Here is a 26,802-nt window from a genome sequence, read left to right as displayed (position 1 = left end):
CTACTTAACCTCAATGGAAGGTAGTCGAAAGGGTCAGTTTACAATGATCGGCTGCCAGCACTAAACGACAGCTGATCGGTAAACATTTACTGATCGGTGGTCATTAATAGCCTGTTTACACTGCCAGACCATGGAAAACAATGCACACTGAGCATTTTTTACTAGATCATTCAGTATGCATAGGCCGCCATTGTTCTCGGCAGTGCGAGTCCTGTTTACACGAGACGATGTAATGTGGAGAATAAGGATCCATCCACAAAAAGTCGTTTCACCCAACGAATTAACGCTCATTCATCTAGTGATCAGCAGCCTGTTTACATGGGAAAATAATCGAACGAGGGCTTCTAAGAACACTCATTCTTGATCATCTTTCAGTGTAAATGTAGTTTTATTCTCCTATATGGAACAAAAATCAGAAAAGTAGGCCAATCAAGGTGAATTCTTTGCATTTACTTTTATTTTCAATTAATGAAAAAAAAAAATCCAGTGGAAAATGATTAAAATAACTAAGAAAAAAAGGTTTTTCGATTATAAATAAAAAGAAAAGACAAAATACACAAAAACAGCAGATAAATATAAATTCACCTCCAGCCCTTTATTAGTACCACAATCTCCGTATTATACTATTGACGAGTTGTGCAGATTTCTATTTCGTGATAATTATTTGGTTAAATCAAAATGTTCTCCATAAAAAAGAAAAAAAAAATGTAAAAAGTAATTCACATTCAAGAACTGGATGCCCAGATGGGAATTTGACCTTCAGTCTCGACCTGGACTTTGACCAATAGTTTATTCAAATACTGAAGTCTCAAGTCCATGAAGCTTGAACTCTTCCACCACTTGCTTGGAGTGCTTGATTTTGGCTGCCAAGGCTTCGAAGACGTCGCTCTGGTCCACGGCTATGGCTACTTTATAAATGAACTGTTCCGATGATTCCAGGCCACGGAGGCCGAGGTTGACACCGCAACCTGAAAAGACAGCAGACAGGTGGGAAAAACCATGTAAAAAACGAGATATAGAATTAAACAATTTTTATTTATTCATTTCTATAGCACCATTAATTCCATGGTGCTGTACATGAGACAGGGTTACATCAAAATACAAATATCACTTACAGTAAACAAACTATCAATGACAGACTGATACAGAGGGAAGAGGACCCTACCTTGCGGGCTTACATTCTACAGGATTATGGGAAAGGAGACAGTAGGTCGGGGGTTGCAGTAGCTCCGATTGTGTTGAGGTGGCCGCATGGCCAGGGCAGGCTGTTAGTTTTTTTGAAGAGATGGGTTTTTAGGTTCCACCTGAAGAATCCAAATATGGTGGATAACCGGATGAGTCATGGCATAGAATTCCAGAAGATGGGGAGCATTCAGGAGAAATCTTGGAGGTGATTGGGAGAGGAGTGAATAAGCGTGGAGGAGAGAAGAAGGTCTTCGGAGGACCGGAGATTACGTGAGGGAAGATCTTGAGAGATTAGTTTGGAAATCTACGGAGGAGAAAGGTTATGGATGGCTTTGTAGTTCAGTGTTTGTAGCTTTAACTGGATTCGCTGGGAAATTGGGAGCCAGTGAAGGGATTTGCAAAGAGGGGAAGCAGGAGTGTAGCGAGGAGAGATATTAATTAGTCGGGCAGCAGAGTTAAGGACGGACTGGAGGGGAGCGAGAGTGTCAGAAGGTAGGCCACAGAGGAGGATGCTGCAGTAGTCGAGGCAGGAGATGATTAGGGCATGCACAAGCATTTTGGTAGAGTAAGGGTTGAGGAAAGGATGGATTCTGGAAATATTTTTGAGCTGGAGGCGACAGGAGGTGGCGGAGGAGGCGGTTTGAAGGACAGGGCAGAGTCAAGGGTTACTCAGAGGCACCGGATTTCCAGGACAGGGGAATGCATGATTTAATATATTGTGATAGAGAGATCAGGTAGGGAAGATATGTGAGATGGAGGAAAGATAATGAGTTCAGATTTGTCCATAATGAGCTTGAGGAAGCGAGAGGAGGAGGAGGATATGGCTGATAGATACTCTGGGATTCTGAACAGCAGAGAAGTGACATCTGGGCCAGAGAGGTAGATCTAAATGTCATCGACATATAGATGGTACTGGCAGCCATAGGACTTTATGCGTTGTCCCAGGCCAAGGATATAGATTGAGAAGAGGTCCTAGGACAGAGCCTTGAGGGACACCAGAGAAGCCGAGATGAGGAGGTAGTGTGGGACTTTACCAAGTGAGAGTGTTACCAATCATGCTGGGATTGGCCAGAGAATCTTCCACTTGGCCTGACACAATGGACCCTTCAAGGGTTAGCCCTGCTCTGCTCACTTTTACATTTAAAAGGGAAACAAAGCTGGTGATTTGAATTAGTATTCCTGCTTGTTTCTTCTCCTGGACTGATATTTCATTCTCAAATCATGGGGGAAATCTGTATTCATTGACCTAGATAAAATATGACAGTTGGTGCTTTTAAAATTCTATGGAGAAAAAGGAGCTAGAGGCCGACAGACATTCTAACGCAAGCTCTCCATAGAACTTCATGAGCACCAAGTATCATCAATCTTCTAATAGAGAAAATCTGTCTTCAGTGAATACAGATTTTCCAATGAATTGATAATTTTCAAAATAAATTAAATTGATTAAATTCCAGGAAGAGAAAGAAGTGGATTTTTCTCATAACATCTATTATAACGTTTCTTAGTTTCATGAATATATAGTAGAAAAAAAAATTATTTCAGCACATCTAGGAATAAATGGAATAAAGCTTGAAGATTTTTATCCAAGTTATAAAATTAAAATCCGCATGCTGGTTATAGGAAACACTGACTAGTTTCTGGCGTAGTTTTGCCTTAGGCCACGTTCACACATTCAATATATAATCAGTATTCCCCATCAGTATCTGTAAGTCAAAACCAGGAGGTGGTGAAAAATACAGAAGTGGTGACGTGTTTCTATTATACTTTTCCTCCGATTGATCCACTCCTGGTTTTGGCTTACAAATACTGATGTAAAATACTGACCAAATACTGTTACTATGAGTAAGGCCATGCTCACACTATAAATTTTCATGCATACTATTGATTTACAGAATTTTTTTTTCTTAATATTTTGATTCTCCGTTTACTTTGAATGAACAGGAACATGTATCAGGAGACACCAGATCTCCCCGACTGGAAAGTGTTGGTACCACATCTAAGACCTTGACTTCAAGAGGAGAAGGAAAGTCCCCTGACGAAGTTTTCTAGTTATTGAATGTAAGCAGAGAATTCTGTGTACAGGATTTTTTTTTCTTTGCTGAAACAGCACCACACCAGTCCACAGTTTGTGTCTGGTACTGCAGATTAGTTCACTTGAAGCAAGTAAGCTAGAACTGCAATATGGAACATCATCTTTAGACCCATTTGGTGCTGTTCTTGGTATATAAAAAAAAGTCATGTCTCATGCGTGTACTGCCAATCCATGCAATCTCTATATTATTATTATACATTTTTATAGCGCCATTTGTTCCATTGTGCTTTACATGTGACTACGGGGCAAATATAGACAAGTACATTAAACATGAGCAAATAAGGCACACGGGTACATAAGGAGGGAGGACCCTGCCCGCGAGGGCTCACAGTCTGCAGGGGGTGGGTGAGGATACACTAGGAGAGGGTAGAGCTGGTTGTGCGGCTGTTCAGTAACTTCAGGATCACTACAGGCTGTAGGCTTGTCGGAAGAGGTAAGTCTTCAGGTTCTTTTTGAAGGTTTCTACGGTAGGCAAGAGTCTGATGTGTTGGGGTAGAGAGTTCCAGAGTATGGGGGAAGCACGGGAGAAATCTTGGATGCGGTTGTGGGAAGAAGAGATGAGAGGGGAGTAGAGAAGGTGGTCTTGAGAGGATCGGAGGTTGCGTGTAGGTAGGTACCGGGAGACCATGTCACAGATGTATGGAGGAGACAGGTTGTGGATGGCTTTGTATGTCATTGTGAGGGTTTTGAACTGGAGTCTCTGGGCGATAGGAAGCCAGTGAAGGGCTTGACATAGGGGAGAGGCTGGGGAATAGCGGAAGACAGGTAGATTAGTCGGGCAGCAGAGTGTAGGATGGATTGGAGTGGTGCCAGAGTGCTAGAGGGGAGTCCAGAGAGTAGGAGGTTGCAGTAGTCAAGGCGGGAGATGATAAGGGCATGCTCTAGCGTTTTAGCGGTGTCGCGGTCAAGGAAAGCACGGATCCGGGAAATATTTTTTAGTTTGAGACGGCAGGAGGAGGCAAGGGCTTGGATATGTGGCTTGAAAGAGGGCAGTGTCGAGGATCACCCCGAGGCACCGGGCGTGTGGGACTGTGGAAAGTGAACACCCATTGACATTGATGGATAGGTCTGGTGGAGGGGTAGAGTGAGATGGGGGAAAGATGATGAATTCTGTTTTGTCCATGTTCAGTTGTAGAAAGCGACCAGAAAAGAAGGCTGAAATAGCAGACTGACAGCGCGGGATTTTGGTAAGTAAGGAGGTGAGGTCAGGTCCGGATAGGTAAATCTGCGTGTCGTCAGCGTAGAGATGGTACTGCATACCGTGGGATTCTATGAGCTGTCCCAGGTCGAAAGTGTAGATGGAGAAGAGTAGGGGTCCTAGAACAGAGCCTTGAGGAACACCGACTGACAAGGGGCGAAGTGAGGAGGTGGTATGGGGGAGGGAGACACTGAATGTTCGGTCTGTCAGATATGACGAGATCCAGGAAAGGGCCAAGTCTGTGATGCCAAGAGATGAGAGGATTTGTAACAAAAGGAGTGGTCCAGTGTCAAAGGAAGAAGACAGGTCCAGGAGAAGGAGGACAGAGTAGTGTCGCTTGCTCCTGGCAGTTAGTAGGTCATTGGTGACTTTAGTTAGGGAAGTTTCAGTTGAGTGATGGGAACGGAAGCCTGATTGTAACCGATCAAAGAGGGAGCAGGAGGAGAGGTGGGAGGACAGTTCAAGATGGACGTGTTGCTCCAGCAATTTGGAGGCATAAGGGAGAAGAGATATCGGGCGATAGCTAGACAGAGGATGGGTCGAGGGAGGGCTTTTTGAGGATGGGTTTGATCTTGGCATGCTTGAAGGATGAGGGGAAGACACCTGTTGTGAGTGAGAGGTTGAAGAGGTGTGTTAGGGTTGGGATGAAGATTGTGGAAAGGTTAGGGATGAGGTGGGACGGGAGCGGGTCAAGCGTGCAGGTGGTGAGGTGTGATCTTGACAGGAGGGTGGAGAGCTCATCTCTATAGACGTTTGATAGAGATTCCATTACTACTCTAATAAAAGGTGCAACCCGTGCTCCATTTAAATGGGAAGGCACAAGTCTCTAGTACAGGTGATTGGCAAATCGGGGGAGTGGGGGAATGCTGACCAGTTACTTTGGGACCCTTGAGGAAGAAGTCCCCTGCTCAAGTGATCCATGTACTTCCTTATAGCAACACCTATAGGTATTCAAATACTGATCACTTAAAATGTATAGGATAGAGAAGAGGACAGAAGAAGATGACAAAAGGACAGAAGAAAGAAGGAGGACAAAAGAAAGAAGGAGGACAGAAGAAAGAAGAAGGACAGAAGAAAGTAGGCGGACAGAAGGAGGACAGAAGAAAGAAGGAGGAGGACAGAAGAAAGAAGGAAGGAGGACAGAAGAAAGAAAGGACAGAAGAAAGAAAGGACAGAAGAAAGAAGGACAGAAGAAAGAAGGACAGAAGAAAGAAGGACAGAAGAAAGAAGGACAGGAGAAAGAAGGACAGAAGAGGAGGACAGAAGAGGAGGGCAGATATTACACATACACCAGTGAGCCAAGTAATTGTATTAAAAGGAAACTCCCCCTGTACATTGTGATTTCAGGCAGAAGATGGAGCTCTGCAATAACCCAGTGACCGTTCACATTAAAGGAAAATGCCAAGATATATTTAGACTTCCGCAGGCTTGCCAGAAGAAAACTGCAGAGTCATAATACATAACTGCAGTCCATAAACCCGTGGCATAAGTTGGCCAGTAACAGCTTTCCTGACATTAAAATACGCTTATTGATTTCCATTAATGTAATTCCTGTAAGAAACAAAAATGATAAAGTCTCGTAAAAGTCGAACGCACAAACTGTTGGTGCAGTCATTAGTCAGATTACAGCACAATAGTCAGACAAGTCCCAGGTATCCAACACATAATGGAACATTATAGGGGAACAGCACAGACGACATAATTCACCTATTCTGTTCTTGGTCCTTAAAGGGACTGTCCAGCCTTCGAGTTACTCCAGACTTGGGAATCCTCACATGCAGCACTTTGTGACAATACTCCGGTGATGGCACCAGCAGTGCATACAGTGAGATTCAGTCATGAAAACAGCCACTACTGAGTGCAAAGAGCCATGTTCTGAACATTGAGCAGTCATTATTTTAGAACATTTTTTAGCCTTCAAAAATTTTACATAAAAATGTTGTTCTAGGGCTGGAAGACCCTTTAAATCCTCAGAACTGTAAGCTCAAGGGCTGCACATGGAGCCTTCACAACAACAAGTTCTCGATGTTGCCCAGGTGCCATGGCATCAGATGGAAAATTTCCCCATTTTTATTTTAGGTGCATATAGTAGATGCCTTTGGTGCCATATTTCAGTTCTTTACAAATCAGGGGTTGAACAGAGCAGAAATATGCTCCAGTTCATGAGGATACAAAAATGCTAAAGCTCTGATGAAGGCATTGGCGGCCATTTTGAAACCAGATGATGCAGCTGTCCTGACCAGACAACATGTGACGTGGTGTGGGACGGGAGCCGTGGGCGACATGTTAGTCTATTGCGCCCCAGAACGTTATATGAAGGTGGGCTTCCAGGCTGGGTGTGGACTTTCTGCGAGGCAGCTACACCAGTTTAGGCCTATGTAACAGATTATGCTGCTTTGCCAGTGTAAGAGGAAGCGATGGTACCTCAGAAGACCTCCTGTGTGGTGTGACATTAGTGAGGAAAGACTGCCATTTGCTGGCTAGACAAAACTAGGCAAAACTAACTGGCACCAGAAGAATTGCAGGGGAGGCAGTTCTTGTGCTGAACCTGGTTAGGTGCCTTGCATGACAGAGTTCCAGGATTTAAAAGCCTTGCTTGCCACCCGTAGGGGGGGTGATTTGTAGCCAAGAAGAGGAGCGGTGCAGACATGACCTAAGATGAAACTAAAGCGAGTGCGATAGGTTGCAGCAGAAAACCATGCGCCACCAAGGTGCCGTTCACCACCAGACAAGGCAAATGTAACATGATGAGAGACCCAAACTATGCTAGTCAAGAACCAGAGTCCAGACTGCGCTGGTGAAGACCAGAACTTTTGTCACCACGCCGGCCAAGTCACCAAGGTCAGACAATCCAGTCGAGAATCGGAACCCAGTCCTGTGTGCCCCAGGCTTAGGAGACACCTGCCAACAGTCAAGCACTGAAAATACGCTAGAAGACGTTGACCAGAAGAGGACACCTGCAGTTACAGAAGGATGGCACTAGTGAGCAGGGCAGTCACTGCCAGCCATAACGTAAGGTACAAGGGTTGACCTGTGTTAGGACAATGGGTGGCAGGCCTGGATTGATATCTGCCCAACCAGGCATGTTCCCGCTGGACCACGATGCACTGTGGGCCGCGGGCTGGCGGCACCCGCTCATCCGGCGCTCCCCCGCTAACAAGGCCACAGGCCCTTTAAATCTGCGGGCACGGCGGTTTATAGAGGCACGCGCACGCAGCAGTCTTCTGGCAACGCACATAGTAGGCCTTTCTACTTTGCCTCTGTTTCCACCGTTCCTCACTACTTCACCACAACCCTGCTGGATACTATGGTCCTGCTTAGCAAGAGCCATCTGCTTATCCGGAGTTTTAGTATGGCTGGTACTTATCGCCTCTAGTGTGGACGCTCTAGAACTCCCCTTCGGAACTTCCTACTCTTCTCACATACTCAGTCCTGTCTGGGCCCATTACCTTCAGGAGTTAATCTTTGGGCCTTTCGGCTAGGTGGCCTCTTCCAGGACTTGTATTGGTAGATCACTGTCTGGGCTAGTCCCAAACATTAACTCACCATCACCGCTGTTAAAGGGAACCTGTCACCCCGAAAATCGTGGGTGAGGTAATCCCACCGGCATCAGGGGCTTATCTGCAGCATTCTGTAATGCTGTAGATAAGCCCCCGATGTTACCTGAAAAAGGAGAAAAAGACGTTAGATTATACTCACCCAGGGGCGGTCCCGCTGCTGGTCAGGTCGGATGGGCGTCTCCGGTCCGCTCCGGCACCTTCTATCTTCTTTCCATGACGTTCTCTTCTGATCTTCAGCCACGGCTCCGGCGCAGGCGTACTTTGCTCTGCCCTCTTGAGGGCAGACAAAGTACTGCAGTGCGCAGGCGCCGGGCCTCTGACCTTTCCGGCGCCTGCGCACTGCAGTACTATCCTCTGCCCTCAAGAGGGCAGAGCAAAGTACGCCTGCGCCGGAGCCGTGGCTGAAGATCAGAAGAGGACGTCATGGAAAGAAGATAGGAGGCGCCGGAGCGGACCGGAGACGCCCATCCGACCTGACCAGCAGCGGGACCGCCTCTGGGTGAGTATAATCTAACGTCTTTTTCTCCTTTTTCAGGTAACATCGGGGGCTTATCTACAGCATTACAGAATGCTGCAGATAAGCCCCTGATGACGGTGGGATTACCTCACCCGCTATTTTCGGGGTGACAGGTTCCCTTTAAACTACACACACTATCAATATACTAACATCTGTAATGCACATAATTCGCATTATACATGACATGTCATATTGCAACAATATACTTGTTTCTTCAAGTAGGGAATGTGGGCATTTCCCCTCTCCTTACACATGCACCACCTGCTCAGTCTCTGGACTAGACATGAGTTTTGCCTGGATTTTTTCTAGAATTGCTGTAATCTAAGGGGTAAGTTTTCTCCTTGTGGAGTGACATCCCAGTATGAGGATGAGCCTTGCATGCTCCTCCGAAATTAAAATATGTAAATTTCCTCTTCAGATAGGAAGAGGACTAGAACTCTATAGCGCCACCAACAGGTGGCATTCTAGAGTTCTAGTCCTCTTCATCTCTGAAGAGGCAATCTGCCGAATTGCTGTATTTATTCATGGAAGAATAAAGTGAATGGTCATTTATCTATCCATCTGATAATTGTGTGATCCAATTACTGGGCCTCTACTCATTTGGAGGACACGGGACCCCCGCTCATAAGCACGATGGAAGGTAGTTCACACACACATGACCACTGTTTCCATAGACTGCAAATGGAGTGTAGTCGTGATCCTGCAATACAGATCCATTTACACAAGAAATACAGGACCCCCGTTCAAGCGATTGGTGGAGAGGGGTCCTATCAGACAATTAGGAGTCTGATAGGAGATGAAAATTAGTAGCCTTTAAGGTATGGGGAAAAGATTGTTACCTACTTCCTTGGTGTAGGACAAACGAAAACCAAACAACCTATTGACTAAATTGGTGCCATTTCAAGAAATTAGCCTTCATTTTTTTCATTATTACCTAGAAAGATAATTTCTTATGGTAAAACAATAGAAGAGAACTGAGCCAAGACTTACCAGTATCGAAATTGAGAACACGAGCAGCTTCTCCTTCCAGCGTGACCACAACGTTGTCCCCTTCAATGAAGGCGGAAGTCACCCTCCTGTGGGACAACATAATCTCAAATAGTCGGCGACTACACTGTAGGCGCGGGAGAGTGAGGTCACTCATTCGCGGCTCGATATCGGTCTTGTAAGCGTTGAACGACTGGTGAAAAATGTTTTTCATGACCTGAAGATAGAAGGAATGACTTAGTATGGTGATAAAAGACTAGTTATCAAGCGTGTGCTCCAAAATAAAGTTTGTTTTTTTATTTAGCGTTTTTTTTTTCTCCTCTAAAATAAAGTTGTGATACTTGTACACCAACAATAACATTCTAAATACTGAGATCCACTTTTATGCTGCCACGTCTAATCGTGGCCTGGAGGTGAAAAGTTTTGGGTGTGGATCTCTAGAATAGGAAATTCCAGACGGACCTTAATCACTTTATTAGAAAAGAACACAGTGATTTTTGTTCAACCAAAGAAACTCACTGATTATATGGAACCATTAATGCAAACTTTATGGACCGATCCTCTATAAATGAGCACGAAAGTCTCATTACTGGTGTTGATGGGCATTCTGACCTCAGTAAGTGATGGCTCAGTTAGTGACCCCTGGGGAACAGACCTCTGGAACCTTACAGAAAAAGTGTCCACTTCGATGCATCACCTATAAAGAAGACCTGTCAGTAAGTCAAAAGTGACATGTTTCCAGAGATAGATAGAGATATATATTCTTATTATCTCTTTATATATATATATATATATATATATATATATATTTATTTATTTTAATCTTTAGGTCACAAGGCAATGGGGAGTATCCTAAAGACACGCCCCCGAGGATCCGGTAACAAATCTCCCTTGGAAAGAGACCATAAGAATTAACACTAGCTAAAATGGCCCATTTCGCAAAAACTGTATGGACAATATTTGGTGACGGGTCCTTTTAAGTTTTCCATCATACAAGGAAATAGTTCTGGCTGTAGTTCCCTGCACATCCAGGTAGCTCCGCTGTGCAGGATAACTGTGACCAGCACTACTCAGCTGAACAACCATCCCCCAGTAAAGGGGATGCAGCGTCCTCTCCAGGGAACCTAGCATCATAATATGGGTTTTACTTCTGGGACTCCCCGATTCTGGGAATGAATAGGCGGTGGTGCCTCAGTGCTGGATACCCTGCATGATTTTTCCTCTGCACAGGGCTTCCCCCGCCTGCTCAGTTAAAGGGAACCTCTCCTGTTGCACATTCAGTCCAATTGTGGACAGCACAATATAAAGAAGAAAAGGAGTAAAATGATCTTGTTGGAAAAAAATATTTAGTCTAAGTTGTATTTTATTCATTGAAATCCCTGGTGTTGGTATGAATAAGAGTCCAGTGGGCTGTTCGATCATGTCTCTACAACCATTACTACATACAGCGTCATACAGGAAAGACTTTCCATCGCTGCATGTATAGAAGTCCGGTGGGCAGGAGTCCCATCAGTGATTGACAGTCTTGCCTCTATGACACTGCATGTTCACTGAAACTTTTCCTACAAAAAAAAAAAAATAAATAAAATATGATTATATATATACATTATATATATATATATATATATATATATATATATATATATATATATATATATATATATATATATATATATATATATATATATTCATTCATCTCCTCCTCCTGCCTGCAGATCAGAGACTATTAAAAATAAATAAAGGGTATGCAGCATTCACCAGGTCTGTATGAGCCCCAGAGGATGGACCCCCAGTGATCATTATATGGTGGCATACTTAGTCCCTTTAAATGTCAACAATGCTCGAGTGCTCATTCTCCATTCAGAGAAATAGAGGGAACGCACTTTTATTTTCCGTGTGCCTCAATCCACCTATGGGAGAAAAAAAAGCAAGTGTTGCATGTATATTTTTATCCAGTATAGGTTACACCAGGGCACGAGTGACTGCTACCTCTGCACTTCTAGGATTATGCCCTGGTTTTGGTCAACTGCTTACAAAAGGTGGACTTTATAGGTGTCTATTTCTCTAAAATGTTCCTTCGTATCACAGTACAATAAAAAACAACAAGCAGCAACCACAAGCAGCAACCACCACACCTTACTGATGAATGTGCCCTCTCTCCAGCGCCCCATCTTTGGTGTTCCCCACTGGTCTTTGTTTACTAAATTGCAGTGGTCACATGCCATATAAATAGTGATGGGCCATGTTCGTGTGCTAGCCGAGTGTCTACGGACTTTTCAAATATGTCTGAGTCCCAACGACAGCATGGCTCGCGGTTGTTCGACAGTCACAACACATGCAGTGATTTCTTGTTAGCACCCGAGCATGCTTGAATAACAGCTCATCAGAGCACGTTCGCTCATCTCTACATATAAAACACATGACTGCAGCAGCCAATCACCAGCCTCTGTGCTCCTGCCAAAGCGGACAACACAGGATTACCGAGGCCAGTGATTGGCTGCAGCGGTCATGTGTATATACGACATATGACTGGTGCAACTAAGTAAAGCATAGGTCGGCAGAGTGCACAAGAGTTGTGGTGCTGAAGGAACCAAGTATTCATTAGGTAAAGTTAGGGCTTCTACAGATGACCGTAATAACTGGACGAGTTCTATCCATCACTTTGACAGATAGCACTCGGCCCATGTTATTCTATAGGGCTGTCCTCGAACAGAGCCAGTCCAGGGTAAAAAAAAAGCCGAAAACAAAACAAAGCATGCCAAAGTTTGATCCACCACTATTTGATCGCACTCTATAATGCAATGTGTGTGGAAACCATAAGACTGCACTGATGGCATCTCTGAGTGCAGTCACATTTCCGCAAACTGACAATTCTTTCTTCATAAGAAAGAATCCGATCATACTCTGATCAGAGTGCAATTTGCATAATTGACCCGATTCGCTCAGATAAGAAAAACATACAATTGTCTGCACCTGCCCTTATTTTATGAGATTTTCTTCAATTTTTGCTTTCTTCCTAGTATATCTCTTTAAATAAATGCTATAAAAGTTGACATCTTAACCCAAGTTTGAACTTGCTCTGCAGAAATGGAGCATAGTCATGAAAATACAGAAAAAAAAAATCTTTAAATGAGAAGATGTGTCCAAACTTTTGGTGTGTACTGTATTTTCTGGCAATTGAAAGGAACCATTAGTGGAAACCGAATTCTTACTAAGCACTAAAATAGGGTCTTCGGAAAAACACTTGAAAAGCAGTTTACTTTATAAAAGAGTTTATAAATCATATTCAGAGTTCCAGCTGTGTCTTAAAGGCACATACATCAGGGATTTTTTACAATTCTATTTATATAATGGAACAATTTCCATCATACACTAGTAAACATGTAAAGCGCTGACAATGGCTATACCTGGCAGCTGGATTATGTTCACGCTTTGACCATTTGGGAACTGAAAGGTTAAAGCCAGCCAAAATGACTTTTAGATGAGGGTCTGGTCACCCCATGTTATATGGCCTCCATGACTAACTTATTAATGACCCATCCATAGGATAGGCCAACGATATCACATTGGTGGGGTTCCAACACCCAACTTCCCTACCGATCACATGCCATCTGCTATGGTGGTGGCCGCTGGTGTGCTCCATAGTCTCCGATCACCAATGATTACCAGAACTTAGGGCAAATTTATGAAGCCATCTTAAGCCCCGTCTCCTTTTTAGCTAAGCCAAGCTCCTCTGTCCATGCGTCCATTTCTTCCATTGATGTGATCACGGCACAGATTGTTCTTGTATTTTATAGATAAGCTTGATAAGATCATTTGCTGTGTGCTTGTCCACTTCCCATTGCCTTTGAATAAAGAGATATTTCATGGTGGACCCTTTGGACAATAAGGTACAGTTTTTTCAAGATAATAGAGAGCGCGAGGGAAATATTTGGTTTAGAGTCCGTAAACCACACTCGCAAATCAAGAGCAATATCTAAACAGAGCTACAGCAATATATTTATTGTGACGGTTGCAATAAACAGACGCCGATCCTCTCCCAGGAACATTTAAGGTCATTAAACAGATTTAGATAAGAAATTCACATTGTGAAAAAGCATTTGAGTATGAAACACTTCAGTGGCCAAGAAGAATCCAGCAAATAACGCAAAAGAATAGAAACGAGCCATGCACAACCAAGCTGGGAATGGGCAGTCTCCTCACAGACTGGAATATGTTATCAGGAATGGGTGGTGTGAATCTGATCATTCTGACCCCAGCGTTCTTGCCCTGTGAGCTTTTCTTTTTTTGGTTAAATCGAGCCAGGCAAGTCACAAAGCAAGGATGACCAAGCTACGACTTGCCTACTTTGGACACATCATACGAAGAGAGCAATCACTGTGGAAGGACATCATGGTCGGAAGAATAGAAGGACCAAGGCGAAGGGGAAGACCAGCAACCGAATGGCTTGATACTATCAAGATAAGTGGAGAGAAGACCCTGGTGGGACAAATCTAGGCTTGCACAAGATAGATCTTCCTACAGGACATTGATCCATGAAGTTGCCATGGCTCATGATCAAGCTGAAGGTCGTTAAATAATCACCTAATGTAACATTGAGACTATGTTTTTGAAACGGTTATCACGGTGAAGCCCAATTGCCTCCAAAGGGATAGTCTGACCATCTACATGTTGGGGGAACCTGCACATTTGTGGCAAAGAAGATTAGGATGAAGCATTTAGCTGGCCAAATATTCAGTCATCGTCCACTCTCTCTCCCGACTCCCACTCTGCATTTTTCACCAGAATAGTGGAGAAAGCCGCTGCCAAACACCACTGACAGTGACTCATCTCTCCTGGAAAGAAAACGGATCAGCAGTTTTTAAATTCCAAGAGCCTGATTCTTCTCTCCCACCTGCTGTTGCGAAGAGTCTACGTGCTAGATAGTCGGCAGGTCCCATCAAAATTGGAGGGTCTGGCAGACTTTTTTCTAATATGCATGGAGACCTTTTGAATTCAATGGCCCGTCCCATTCATTTTCCATAAACTAAAGGTTTCTAGCTGCATCTTTGACCCCTCTCCATAGAGAAGACCTAAACATTTGGCCAAATAAAGGAGTTAGAGAAGATGGCCATCACATGTTTAGTCATCTTAAGTCTGCACAGTAAAAAGTGAAGTTTGTGCTTCAGAGCTGCTCTTCCTACATTAACCAAAACACAAAAAGTTGCAAATTTTTTTTAAAACTCTTAGCAGTCACCAAGTCTATCAGCTTATATGCAACGCAAGTACACAAATACATACCTGTGCCCTTCTTACACATCTGTCATTATTGTTGCTATGACCTCTAAGGCATGACCCTGTGCTGTGTAAGATTTTTATACTTTATAAAACTATAATTCCAGAGCAGAGCAGACAAATTTCTCTCTCAATCATTTTACAAAAATCGGATAAAAAAAAATATTAATTGTGTTAAGTCAATTCCTGTTCTCAGCTCAGTATCAATCCATCCTGGAGATGGAGAAAAGGCATCTGGACAATTTTCAAACTGTCTAAATTAATATCGTATATGGAGCCATTAGTACATTTTTCCATATACCGGTAATAGGTATTGATTACTGTCCTTAAAAGGAGTTGTCCCATTTTGGACTGTGGACTTGTGAATTCTCACATTGTGCACCCTATGCGCTGTCAGGATTCTCCTGTGTTGCATTCTCCCAGACAGATTCTGGCTAGACGCGACTGTAAACTTTCATGCCAAATCTGGACAACCCCTTTAAGTAATAGAACAGGCAATTAATAGGTTGTGTTTTGGCTGTTTTCTCAAGGATTGGCAACAGGTCTTGTGACCTAAACTTAGCACCCTCATGCCTAGAAAGATGTCCTTACACAGCGGTGGACACCGCGATGCCAGCTATCTTACAGGCTGAAATTTCTCTTCCTTCGATATCCAGCGTGACACTCGAGGTATTATTTGGCAGGCTCTATAGCCACCAGCACTCTCTATCCCAGTATACATTACTGACGAAGGACCTTTTTTGTGACCAAAACGTTTATTGTCTTGGGATACAATAAATTATCTACTTCTTCTCCCCACAAAGTTGAGTGCCGGGTTTTGTATTACTTTAGAAAGATGTCCAGTCAGGGTAAGTAGACCCACAGTTGATCTGGACTGACCATGAAACCAGCCCTAATAGTCATTCATGTACATACTGGCTAAAGGATGGTGGAGTCCCCCTCCCCCCCCAAAAAAAAATGCAGATAGGGCTGTTAACGCCCACAAAAGCCACCAAGAGCTATGGAAACAGCATAGCACAGCTCGCCTTTTCCGGAGCCCCAACCACTTGTGGTCAATGCATATACCCAAGTGTTCTCCTTTCAGCCACACAAGTCGTAGACCATTTGTGGAGCCTTATTGGCAATGCTCCTCGGGGGGTGGAGATAGCGGTGAATTCAAAGTAGCTCTGCCCTAGAGTAAAAATAAATAAAATAACCCTCTCGCTAGTGATCACTATTGGGAGTAGCCAACACCGTCACATAGAAAAATCCTTTTTAGGAGCACATACTGTATACTCCAAACCTTTTGCGTACTGGTTTAACAGGACAATCCACCTAAGAAAATTTCAACATAAAATTAGATAATAAAATGTAGAATTCCTCATGATAGACTGAAAATAAAAACAACTCCCAGTGTCCATTTCTAATTTCGTCTCGACAGCAGAAGGATCCACCGTGGGCGACAGTTTCTTGAAAGTATCTTCAACAAGGGATTTTATTTTTAGTCTGGATTAAATGTGTTTGCTGAATGTATAAACACACGCTGATTATACGGCTACCGTTACCATCTCGTTAGGTAAATGATAATTCAAGCGACTGGAGCGCAGACTGCAGAAATGCCAGGAGGAACGAGGGTCCTAAGATAGAAGATTTTTCATTTTGTGCTTACTGGTCTCCTAATGGCGGTAATTACACTAATTTTCCTGTTTACACCCCTCCCATTTGAGAAAAAAAAAACTAAAGTAAAACACATTGACCACTGAGTAGAAATGTTTAAGTACAAAATAGCTTACTAGCGGGATAATGGTAGGAGAAAAACAAGTCCCCCTTTGTCAAAACAGTTCTGGACCTGCAATTATGGCATTTACCAGAAGACTTGCTTAAAGGGAAAATTATCTTTGCTGTCACATTGAACATAAAATGCTTACGGCACTCCATGGTATTAAGCCAGAGGGGAATGTAGTTTCGTCCATACAAACTCCATTATGCACGGTTATGGAATAAGAACTCGGCATCCAAAATGATGTGATTAATTTAGAGAAGTCCAAGAGGAAAGGAGACAACACTCACCATTCTGTGCGCCTATACTTTATTCACAAGTATGTTAAAGCATTGCGGTGCCGGAGAAGAGGTGGAGACAACAGAGGATTTATAGAAGTCCCAGAAACACAATGGTAACGTTTGAGCCACAATTGGATCTTCATCAGAATGCCACAGAAGACGAGGTTTGAAGGATTTATAGAAGTCCCAGAAACACAATGGTAACGTTTCAGCCACAATCGGATCTTCGTCAGAATGCCACAGAAGACGAGGTTTGAAAGAAGATAGAAGAGTTGTAAGGAAATAGATTACGATGCTGCAATTAGATTATCTCATGAAGGTCGAACTGGTGTCGAAACGTAACATAGGTCAAAGAAAGGCATTAGTTCATCAAGGAGGCCAGACGTTACAATTGTGTTTGTTGTAAAGATAGCACAGTTGAAGCACCATTAAGTGTGCTGGGTTCTGTTTTCACGATTGTAAGAACTAGGACCCCACTGGCACCAAGGACCATAAGATTGCCGTGTCCAGCATTTGCGTTCCATTCACGCATCAGTGCCATCTATTTTTTCCATGGATACCACCCATACCTATGTTAGTCTCTATGGCTGCTCACGTGTCCATGATTTTTTGCGGACAGTGGACCATACAAAGTTGCGGAGACATGGCCAATATTACTCTGAATATCAGATCAAACAATGCAACAAAAAGTCTATGGGTTCGTGAAAAATAATTTAAAAAAAGCTGGATGTCTGAATGAGGCCCAATGGTGTATAGGATTTACAATTTTTACATGTATAGCGTTAGACTGGCTGCCTGATGTATATGTTTGCAGTAAAATATTTAGAATTGAGAGTCCTCAGTATATATGTATGCAGTACAAACCTTCCTGTAAAATCCCACACCCAAGAAGTATACAAAAAAAAAAAAAATTAAAAATTAATATTTATTTCTTTTTTACATTGGTTAACATCTACTACTATTGTACTTACTGAAGAATTAGGAGTGTATATCAGAAATCTGACAACTTTGGTATCAGAGGCAGGACATGCTAAAGCCATATATCGATTACGAAAGGTCCCGTAGATTTTTAGATGGAAGCCGGGTTTATTTAATGTGTCTTTTCCGCTACTGGAGACATCAATCCCATAGGCCGAAAGATCGAAGTAAAGATTGTGTGCACGGATTTCAGGGGTTGGTACCTTTGAGTTACAATTAGAAAAAACAGTTAAGAAACACACAAAAAATATCAGATAGATACAAAGCTTTTCAGTCAGCCATTGTTCTCAGTTGCGTAATCTGACAAATGTTTTGACGCCCACAGAACCCCTTTCCACATTAAGGGGGTAAAATTTTATATTCCCATCATATTAGATGATGGCTTATCCATAGGTTAGGCCATCACTTAATGGTCTAACCTCTGATTCAGAGAATGAAAGGCTTTGGCCTCTTTGCGGTAAAGCCCGGCACGTTCCCACTCATTCCTACCTGGCTTTGAAGAGAACTACAGCGAGCTCCATTTTGAATGGAGTTGCCCTGCTGATGCAGGTTGGAAAAATTCCTGTGCAAAAGAAATACTGAAGAGGAGGCAGCCATTCAATCCTCCATCCCCAGGATCACTGGGATCCAGGTGGTCAAACCCAGAGCAACGGTTAAGCTATGGCATATGATTAAGATTTACTATGTCTTACTAAAATGGGAATAATCTAAGATTTCAAAGAAAAATAAAAAACTCAAGGTGACTGGTTCCGTCGATTACAAACATTATTCTAAAGCCCCCATATGCTTTAGCTGTTGGCCTAATAGTTTGGGCGATTGATCTCCGGGAGCTAGCTCACTCAACTCTCTCGTACATAGGAGTGCTCTGGTGTGTTCTACGAGAGAGCCGCTGCCCAACTTTTGACTGTACCTAGCTCACCAAAATCAAAAGGACTGTCAGTCTGAAAGGAAACACCCGAAAGCCTTATTCCTCTCCCCTCCTACCTTGACATCAACTTTCATGGGAGAGTTACAGGCCTTTATCAATATTAAATTGTTGGCTGATATTGTTGATATCAATGGGTTAGGCAGTAGTGATGAGTGGACGTCCTGGGAGAAGGTGTTCGAGCATGCTCTTGTGCTAGCCAAGTGTCGTAGGCATCCTCGAAAAATATGTCCGGGTCAAGATAAAAATGTTGATGGTAGGAGGGCTTCTTTAAGCGCTTAAACTCTGGTGCCCCATTTTAGGCAAAGATAACCCCGCTGGGACGTGCCATAGAGCCACAAGGTCTAATTCCTATGGAATTATTTATCAACAACCTGTACCCTTCTCCTGCTTGGATCCCAAGTAGAAAATTAGGACTACAAATTTGGCTACCGTTTGTGACCAATGACATATCTAAAGTATCAGATTACAGCTGCCTCTTGAGGATTTACTAAAGTATCAGATTACAGCTGCCTCTCAAGAGGATTTACTAAAGTATCAGATTACAGCTGCCTCTTGAGCATTTACTAAAGTATCAGATTACAGCTACCTCTCAAGAGGATTTACTAAAGTATCAGATTACAGCTGCCTCTGAGCAAGAGGGAGAGCGATAGGCACACGCACAGACTGGTAGTGCTTCTGATTTCTAGTATGCGTTTGATCTCACCCAGTCACTGGCTAGAAAATTGAACTGCTCAGTCCTCCATGCTGCTGCTTCTCCTAAACATGTGCTACATAGAAACAGGATAGTAGGGATCCCTTGTGTGAGCGCATGAATGTGTGTGCACGCGTGCTGAATGCAGGAAGCATCATGAGGTGGTATCCACCCAGTAGCTCCGAGAAAACTGCAAATTAGAGATAGTTGCAGATGGGGAAACTCTTGAATGATGGCTAGAAGTCATGTTACGAGATTCCTCATGTACACACAGGACGGCCTATCTTTAAAGAACAGATGGATACTGCAATAATATCCCAGCTATAAAAAAAAAAAAAAAACACGAACAAAAAAAGTGAAAGACTATAATTTCTAGAGGAATAACATTAGATGACGCCATTGCAGGAGCAGAGAGCATGCATCTGACGTAGGTTCCCTTCTCATGTGAAGATTATACAGTATTTATTCCAGTTGCTCTGATCTCATTTAGATAAAAGCTTTAAGGAAATAAAAAAAAAAAGGGAAAAAAGAAAAGCCTTGTTTGTATAAGAGGTCCTTCTACATGAAGGCAGGATATCATTAATTTAATGGCCGTTTACCACGGTTGACCTCTTTCTTGTTCGCACACCGGATAGGTATAGTCTCTGCACACAGACTTGTATAAACAAATGGATATCATGGTAGCTAAGGTATATTGGTGTATGAAGCAACTTTGCATCTTGGAACATGGATGTCTCAGCTATATGTCTACAAGATGTTTGTACCAAAATATTGGCCAGAGAAAGTTATTGTCTGTGATCAAATACCATAACCTTTTTTTTTTCTAGAATTGCAATGTGGTTGGTGGATGGCGGTAGCGGTGGCAAGAGAGTCAATATCTACTGTAAAGTTCTCCCTGGTTTTCTTAGATTCGTGCACATGGCAAAACTGTGTGCACAGACCCCGCAGGCCCTACAGAGTCCCTGCATGTATGTGCTACAGACTTCTAGGCACTCTGCCACCTCTGGAAGCTACTGTACAATAGCAGACAGTGGTGTCCCACTAGAAGCGAAACTTCTAACAAGAATATTATGTGGACAAAATTATTGTTAATTCAAGTTCCTCCAGCCCCTCGTCATAACGTCTGCTTTTACAAAAGAATTATGGCTTGTTCGAAAGCATCAATATAATGGGAGCCATCGGTGTAACAAGTCAGTTCTTTTTGTGGAGAAGTGTTCTGTGCAGTGACAATCACACTTCTCCATCTGACGTCTTATGGAGGAGTCTGGGTTTGGTGAATGCCAGAAGATTGTTACCTGCTCGACTGCATTGTGCCTGCTTTAGTGTTTGGTGGAGGAAAGATATTACTATGGGGAGGATTTTCATTTGTTGGCCTCGGCCCCTTAGTTCCAGTAGGTTTTGGCATTTTTGGATAATTGTAGCTTCCAGCTTTCTTGGTCCAGTTTGAAGGCCTTTTTCTGTTCCCTTTGCATAAGGTCCTTAAAGACATGGTTGGGAAAATTTGCTGTTGAAGAACAAGACCAGCCACACATAGACCGGATTTCAACCCCATCCAACACTCGTGGGACAAATTGGGCGGGAGATTGTGAGCCTGGACATCAGTGCATGGCCTCTGAAATGCAATTATTCTGAATGACAGGGCAAAAATGCCCACGAACATCTCCAAAATCTTGTAAAAACATCAAGACCAAGGCCAAAAAGGTCCATTTGGACTGTACGAGAAGACAAATTAGAACTCTGATAGTTAGTGGACTAATTGAAGATTGGGATCAAAGAGTCAAGTTATGGCACAATGAAAAAGGATGCAGAGGTAACAGTTGCTCCTAAGGGGGGCATTAGGCTACAAATTATGTCCTGTTGTAATTTTGGGAATTGGTTACAGATTGTGTTGGTGCCTCTACCTGACAAATATATGGTGCATACAAGATCAGACCTATACATTAGGTCCTCACATCCATGAAGATGTTCTTACCATCCATATCCCCTTGTGCTGCTTCAGCATCCCAAATGTTAGGGTGACATATTACCAAACACTACTCCATAACCTCGTCGTGTCTTCAGCGTCGCTGATATTAATAGAGGGTACGATGGGTTTATACTTTTACAATCAGATGCAATTTACGATTTGTTATGAGTGCTCCGACTCCCTGCTATTTGCCATTAGTGGATGTATGGACAAAAATGGAGACCACACCGGGGTATTCTTCAAATAATCACACAGAAAAGGTCGCTGGCTCGCCTCATAAATGACTTTTACGGGGTAGTAGTCATTCCACAACTAGAACATATTGTACATTTATCCACTCTGGCATCCAGCAGAGTTATACATCACCATAAAGGGATGATATGAGAAAATATATTTATATATGTTATATTTGTTTAATCTATACTTTATTTTTTTACAACATGCTTCATAAAAAATAACTCATGATGGCGTGCATTGTATGCAGCAAAAATTATTATATTAAATCTTAATTTCATGGACTTTTAGCATAAAAAGCTCTTAATTTTCATTACAGTTTTCAGGCCAAAGGGCTTTCTAATCGTTTGTGATCATCATAGAAGTCTAGTTAGAATCTGTCAGTAAGGGCCACTCTTTCATCTCACCATCAAAAAGGAACAAAAAAAAACAAAAGAAAAAAACAAAAAACACAGAAATATGGACATGCATGTCTTTGAAATGGAATGCTAGCAATACCTTTAAACCTATCTGTGCCTGAACAGCTGAGTAATTATGATGCATAAGCAAATTAGATCTTAAGTGCATTGGGCGTGGAGGAGCACTTCACCGAGCTCTGCCTCCTTAGAAAGTTTGTCCACCCAGCACCAGCCTCTTTGTATATGTAAGAATTTGCGCCTGGTTTTCGATAAAGGTTTACGATGATGGCCTTATCCCACGTCTACCATATTTGCTCCATTTCTGATAGAATACACGTCATACAATGCATTACCTGCCTCTGGTCTGGCCTTTCAAATGCAGCATTGGCTCCATATGCATTACACGATTCCACAACGTAGTCAGAGTTGACACCCAAAAGCGAACTTGATTCTCCACAAGATCCATCAGCAACTATAATGATCTTGGGCCACTCCCCTTGGGATATTTTTCGTATGTACTCTTCTGTAAACTAAAAGAAAAAAAAATAGGCAAATATACTACTAAGAATGCAGTTATACAAGATTGTTCTGGAAAGGTTACATTCTGGAAACCGCGTGGTGCACCATTCCTTTGGCTTTTTCGGATGCAAAAAAAAAAAATATAGGTTAGCTTGTCCCAAATTGATGACTCCAGTAGGGTACCAGTGGATAGACTCCCAACAAATCACATCTTTATGGTAATTCTTACCAACCAATTGTTTAAAAGGGTAGGCACCAAGATACGTTAGCCCCTATTCATATGATAAGTGATGAATTGCTGGAGGTCCCACTAATAGGACCAATTTCAAATCCCAAAATCGCCACCACCACCACCTGCAGGCTCAGTCAATAACGAATGTGTTCCGAATAAGGAGAGGAGGAGAAAGTAATTGCTACCGTAGATTACTTCTTGTAGTTTATCTTCCCTGAGAACAAAAGGATTGAACATGTCGAAATCCTTCAGCCCAATGCATTCTGTGGTGTAAGGTGATCACTTGTATCCACAAAATTCAGAGCCAACATGGCTACTTCCAATAACTAAATCATACTGACCAAACACCACCTATTGCCTGAATCATTACAATCATTGCATTGTCTAGAATGTGTCAGCACAGCAATATTCTCCATTATACCTTCCAATAGATGTAGCTTTATTGATTTAGGGTAAAAATGGCAAAATTAGTTAGGACCCCCTATAACCTCTTTAGCCTATTGAGTTTAGGGATTTGGAATTTCAAGTAAATAATGGAATGAGAAAGCTCAACTCGTTGGCAGATGAGCTTACACGCTTTGATCAAAATGTGTGTAACGTATATCCCGTTTCTACATGTAGCAATAGTGGAATCCATATGCATATTGTTTGCATATCAGCGCTTCTATTGCAACCACAGTATACTTGCAGCAAGGTGGCTCAGTGGTTAGCAATGTTGCTTTGCAGCACCAGGTTCAAATCTAAACAAGGACAACATCTGCAAGGAGTTTGTATGTTCTCCCCGTGTTTGCGTGGGTTTTGTCTGGATTCTCCGGTTTCCTCCCACACTCCAAAGACATACTGATAGAGAATTTAGATTGTGATCCCCAATGGGGACAGCAATGATGATACCTGTAAAGTGCTGCTGAATATAAATGGCGCTGTATAAGCAAGAAAAATGAATATAAAATTTATTTAAATACTATAGGTAGTTCTGCTCATATCCTATATATTTTGCATTAGATGGAGGTGACCACTTCCAAAGAATTGTACCCCTATACACTTTTTTCTTCTTTTAATTAAAGCAAAGTATTGCAGGATCCTAAGGTTTCCCAGGTCATTGCAGCCTCGGCACAAATGATCCAGAGAAGTTGCCTTGTTAACAGATGGGCTCACAGACTTTGATCAAAATATGTGCAAAGTACTTGAAGTTTAGTCGGGAGTAGCAATTCGTGATGAGAGAATGTGCTGGGAAAAGGTGTTATCGGAGCATGTTTGGTGATGAACATATTTTTTTGGCACGCCAAGGTCATTCGGTTGAGTCCCAGCGGCTGCATGTCTCACGGCTGATCAACAGCTGCAAAACAAGCAGGGATTGTCTAACAGGTGCGAGACATGCAATAGTGGGGACTCAATCTTTTAGGCACGCTGAAGACACTCTTAGCACCCAAGCAAGTTCGCTCATCACTAGTACCAATAATGGAATTAATGTGTGTAATGTTCCGAGTGCTGTTGCATGGTGATTGTCACGGTTCCTAGAGTGGATCCACTGGATCGCAGGGCTGATTGATCCTGGGCAAGCAGACCAGATGAAACCACCCCTAGAAAGGGAGCGTTCGGAGCAGGCCCGGGGGGTTGAAGGTATTCCGCAATAGCTAGTACCAGGGACCGGCTCGTAGAAGATAGAGAAAACTAGACGGCGCAGACTGTGGACAGGGAAATACACAGGGGTCCAGAGACAAGCAGGGCATGCACCAGGTAGTGTGCGAAAGCCCAGGACAGAGCAGAGCGCGCACCGGGTAGTGTGCGGGAGCCCAGGACAGAGCAGGGCATGCACCAGGTAGTGTGCGAAAGCCCAGGACAGAGCAGAGCGCGCACCGGGTAGTGTGCGGGAGCCCAGGACACAGCAGAGCGCGCACCGGGTAGTGTGCGGGAGCCCAGGACAGAGCAGAGCGCGCACCGGGTAGTGTGCGGGGGCCCAGGACAGAGCAGAGCGTGCACCGGGTAGTGTGCGGGAGCCCAGGACAGAGCAGAGCGCGCACCGGGTAGTGTGCGGGAGCCCAGGACAGAGCAGAGCGCGCACCGGGTAGTGTGCGGGAGCCCAGGACAGAGCAGAGCGCGCACCGGGTAGTGTGCGGGAGCCCAGGACAGAGCAGAGCGCGCACCGGGTAGTGTGCGGGAGCCCAGGACAGAGCAGAGCGCGCACCGGGTAGTGTGCGGGAGCCCAGGACAGAGCAGAGCGCGCACCGGGTAGTGTGTGGGAGCCCAGGACAGAGCAGAGCGCGCACCGGGTAGTGTGCGGGGGCCCAGGACAGAGCAGAGCGTGCACCGGGTAGTGTGCGGGAGCCCAGGACAGAGCAGAGCGCGCACCGCGTAGTGTGGGGGAGCCCAGGACAGAGCAGAGCGCGCACCGGGTAGTGTGCGGGAGCCCAGGACAGAGCAGAGCGCGCACCGGGTAGTGTGCGGGAGCCCAGGACAGAGCAGAGTGCGCACCGGGTAGTGTGCGGGAGCCCAGGACAGAGCAGAGCGCGCACCGGGTAGTGTGCAGGAGCCCAGGACAGAGAGCACACCGGGTAGTGTGCGGGAGCCCAGGACAGAGTAGAGCGCGCACCGGGTAGTGTGCGGGAGCCCAGGACAGAGCAGAGCGCGAACCGGGTAGTGTGCGGGAGACCAGGACAGAGCAGAGCGTGCACCGGGTAGTGTGCGGGAGCCCAGGGCAGAGCGCGCACTGGGTAGTGAGCGGGAAACCAGGACAGAGCAGAGCGCACACCAGGTAGTGTGCGGGAGACCTGGGCAGAGGAGAGCATGCAGTTTAAGGAAAGTGCCAGGACCTGGGACACAAGAGTACAGAGCATGCACCAGAGTGAATCACCAGGTGCTGATGTGAGAGAGAGGGCGCCAGAAATACTGACGCCAGACACAGGAGGAGGGCAATTCCGGGTCAGGACACCTGGAAACTGAACAAAGGAATCCAAGAAGTTTGCGCCTGAAGCCTAAGGAGGCACACGGCGCAGACCGTGGGCACATCGAGAGGCACGCAAGCCCAGAGACACAAGGCGCAACCCCACACTACCAGCAAAGGAAGCCCGAGAGGCGGCAGAAGGACAGACGACCATGGCGGTAACAGTGATTATATATATACACATACACACACACACGTTTAGGTTTTCCATTCTAAAATAAAAAAAAACAAAACAAAACACAACATTCCAGATCTTTCAAATACCCCAATTCTGTCCAAGTGCCCTTATTCAAGGAACTACGGTTGTTCGTGGCTTTGTTGAAATACCATGTTTGGATATTGAAAGTCTAAAGAGGGTGCAGAAGTTACATTAGTTGTTGCATAGAAGGACAGCAGTATTAAATGGCTTATATTATGGGGTTTGCAGATATTGTGATGGGTCCAGGGGCTTCAAGCTAGACCTCTAGGACAGAGCGTTATATTAGGGCCACATTTGGTGGGGTAAATTTTCGAAGAGACAATTGTAAAAAAAAATAAATAAGAGGAAATTGTCAGTATACCAATGACATCTTTAATATGGGGTTACTCTCACTGCCTTCATATCTGTAGTATGAATTATCCGATCCTTCAATTTTATCATCAGTTCTGTTTGGGGATCTATTAGAATAAGAAGATATATTCTACAGAACTTGATTATATAGAATAGGAATGAATGATGGTGGTTGTAGCTTGAAGCAATATGGACACCCCTAATTACATGGAGGTGTCATTTATGGCCCACAGTTTTTCCTAGTAGACTACCACCAATTTTTAGAATATGGAGGCTGCTGCAGCATAACTAGAGGGAATTTATAAGGGAAGTTTCTCCAAGAAGGCTCGGAATCTTCAGATGTGTCCATCCAGGGGCAGATGGACCATTGGTGCAGCCACATAGAGGTCCAAGAGATAAGGGGGTCACTTCCTCCTCCAAAACCAGGTGTAATTGTGCATTATGATACTTGACCAGAGCCCTCTTCGGTCTGTATCCACCTCCACTTTTTTTTTGCACTTTGGAAGTTCAAT

The 26,802-nt window shown here is 43.9% G+C and overlaps 1 protein-coding gene across 2 annotated transcripts in view; it reads right to left on the bottom strand.

Moving 5' to 3' along the window:
• Positions 1 to 437: 437 nt before the first annotated feature.
• Positions 438 to 26,802, bottom strand: part of LOC138648876 (uncharacterized) — a 42,511-nt gene continuing 16,146 nt past the window's right edge. For both annotated transcript variants that reach the window (XM_069738845.1, XM_069738846.1), the window contains 4 exons: positions 22,402 to 22,578; positions 17,825 to 18,034; positions 9,543 to 9,756; positions 438 to 968 (listed from right to left, as the gene is read on the bottom strand). In XM_069738845.1, coding sequence (XP_069594946.1) covers positions 790 to 968; positions 9,543 to 9,756; positions 17,825 to 18,034; positions 22,402 to 22,578 — 780 coding nt within the window. In that variant the 3' untranslated portion in view covers positions 438 to 789. The remainder of the gene's footprint in view (positions 969 to 9,542; positions 9,757 to 17,824; positions 18,035 to 22,401; positions 22,579 to 26,802) is intronic.

This window comes from Ranitomeya imitator, chromosome 9 (genome assembly GCF_032444005.1).
Source record: "Ranitomeya imitator isolate aRanImi1 chromosome 9, aRanImi1.pri, whole genome shotgun sequence".
Taxonomy (NCBI): Eukaryota; Metazoa; Chordata; class Amphibia; order Anura; family Dendrobatidae; genus Ranitomeya; species Ranitomeya imitator.
This window is presented reverse-complemented; position numbering and strand designations above follow the sequence as displayed.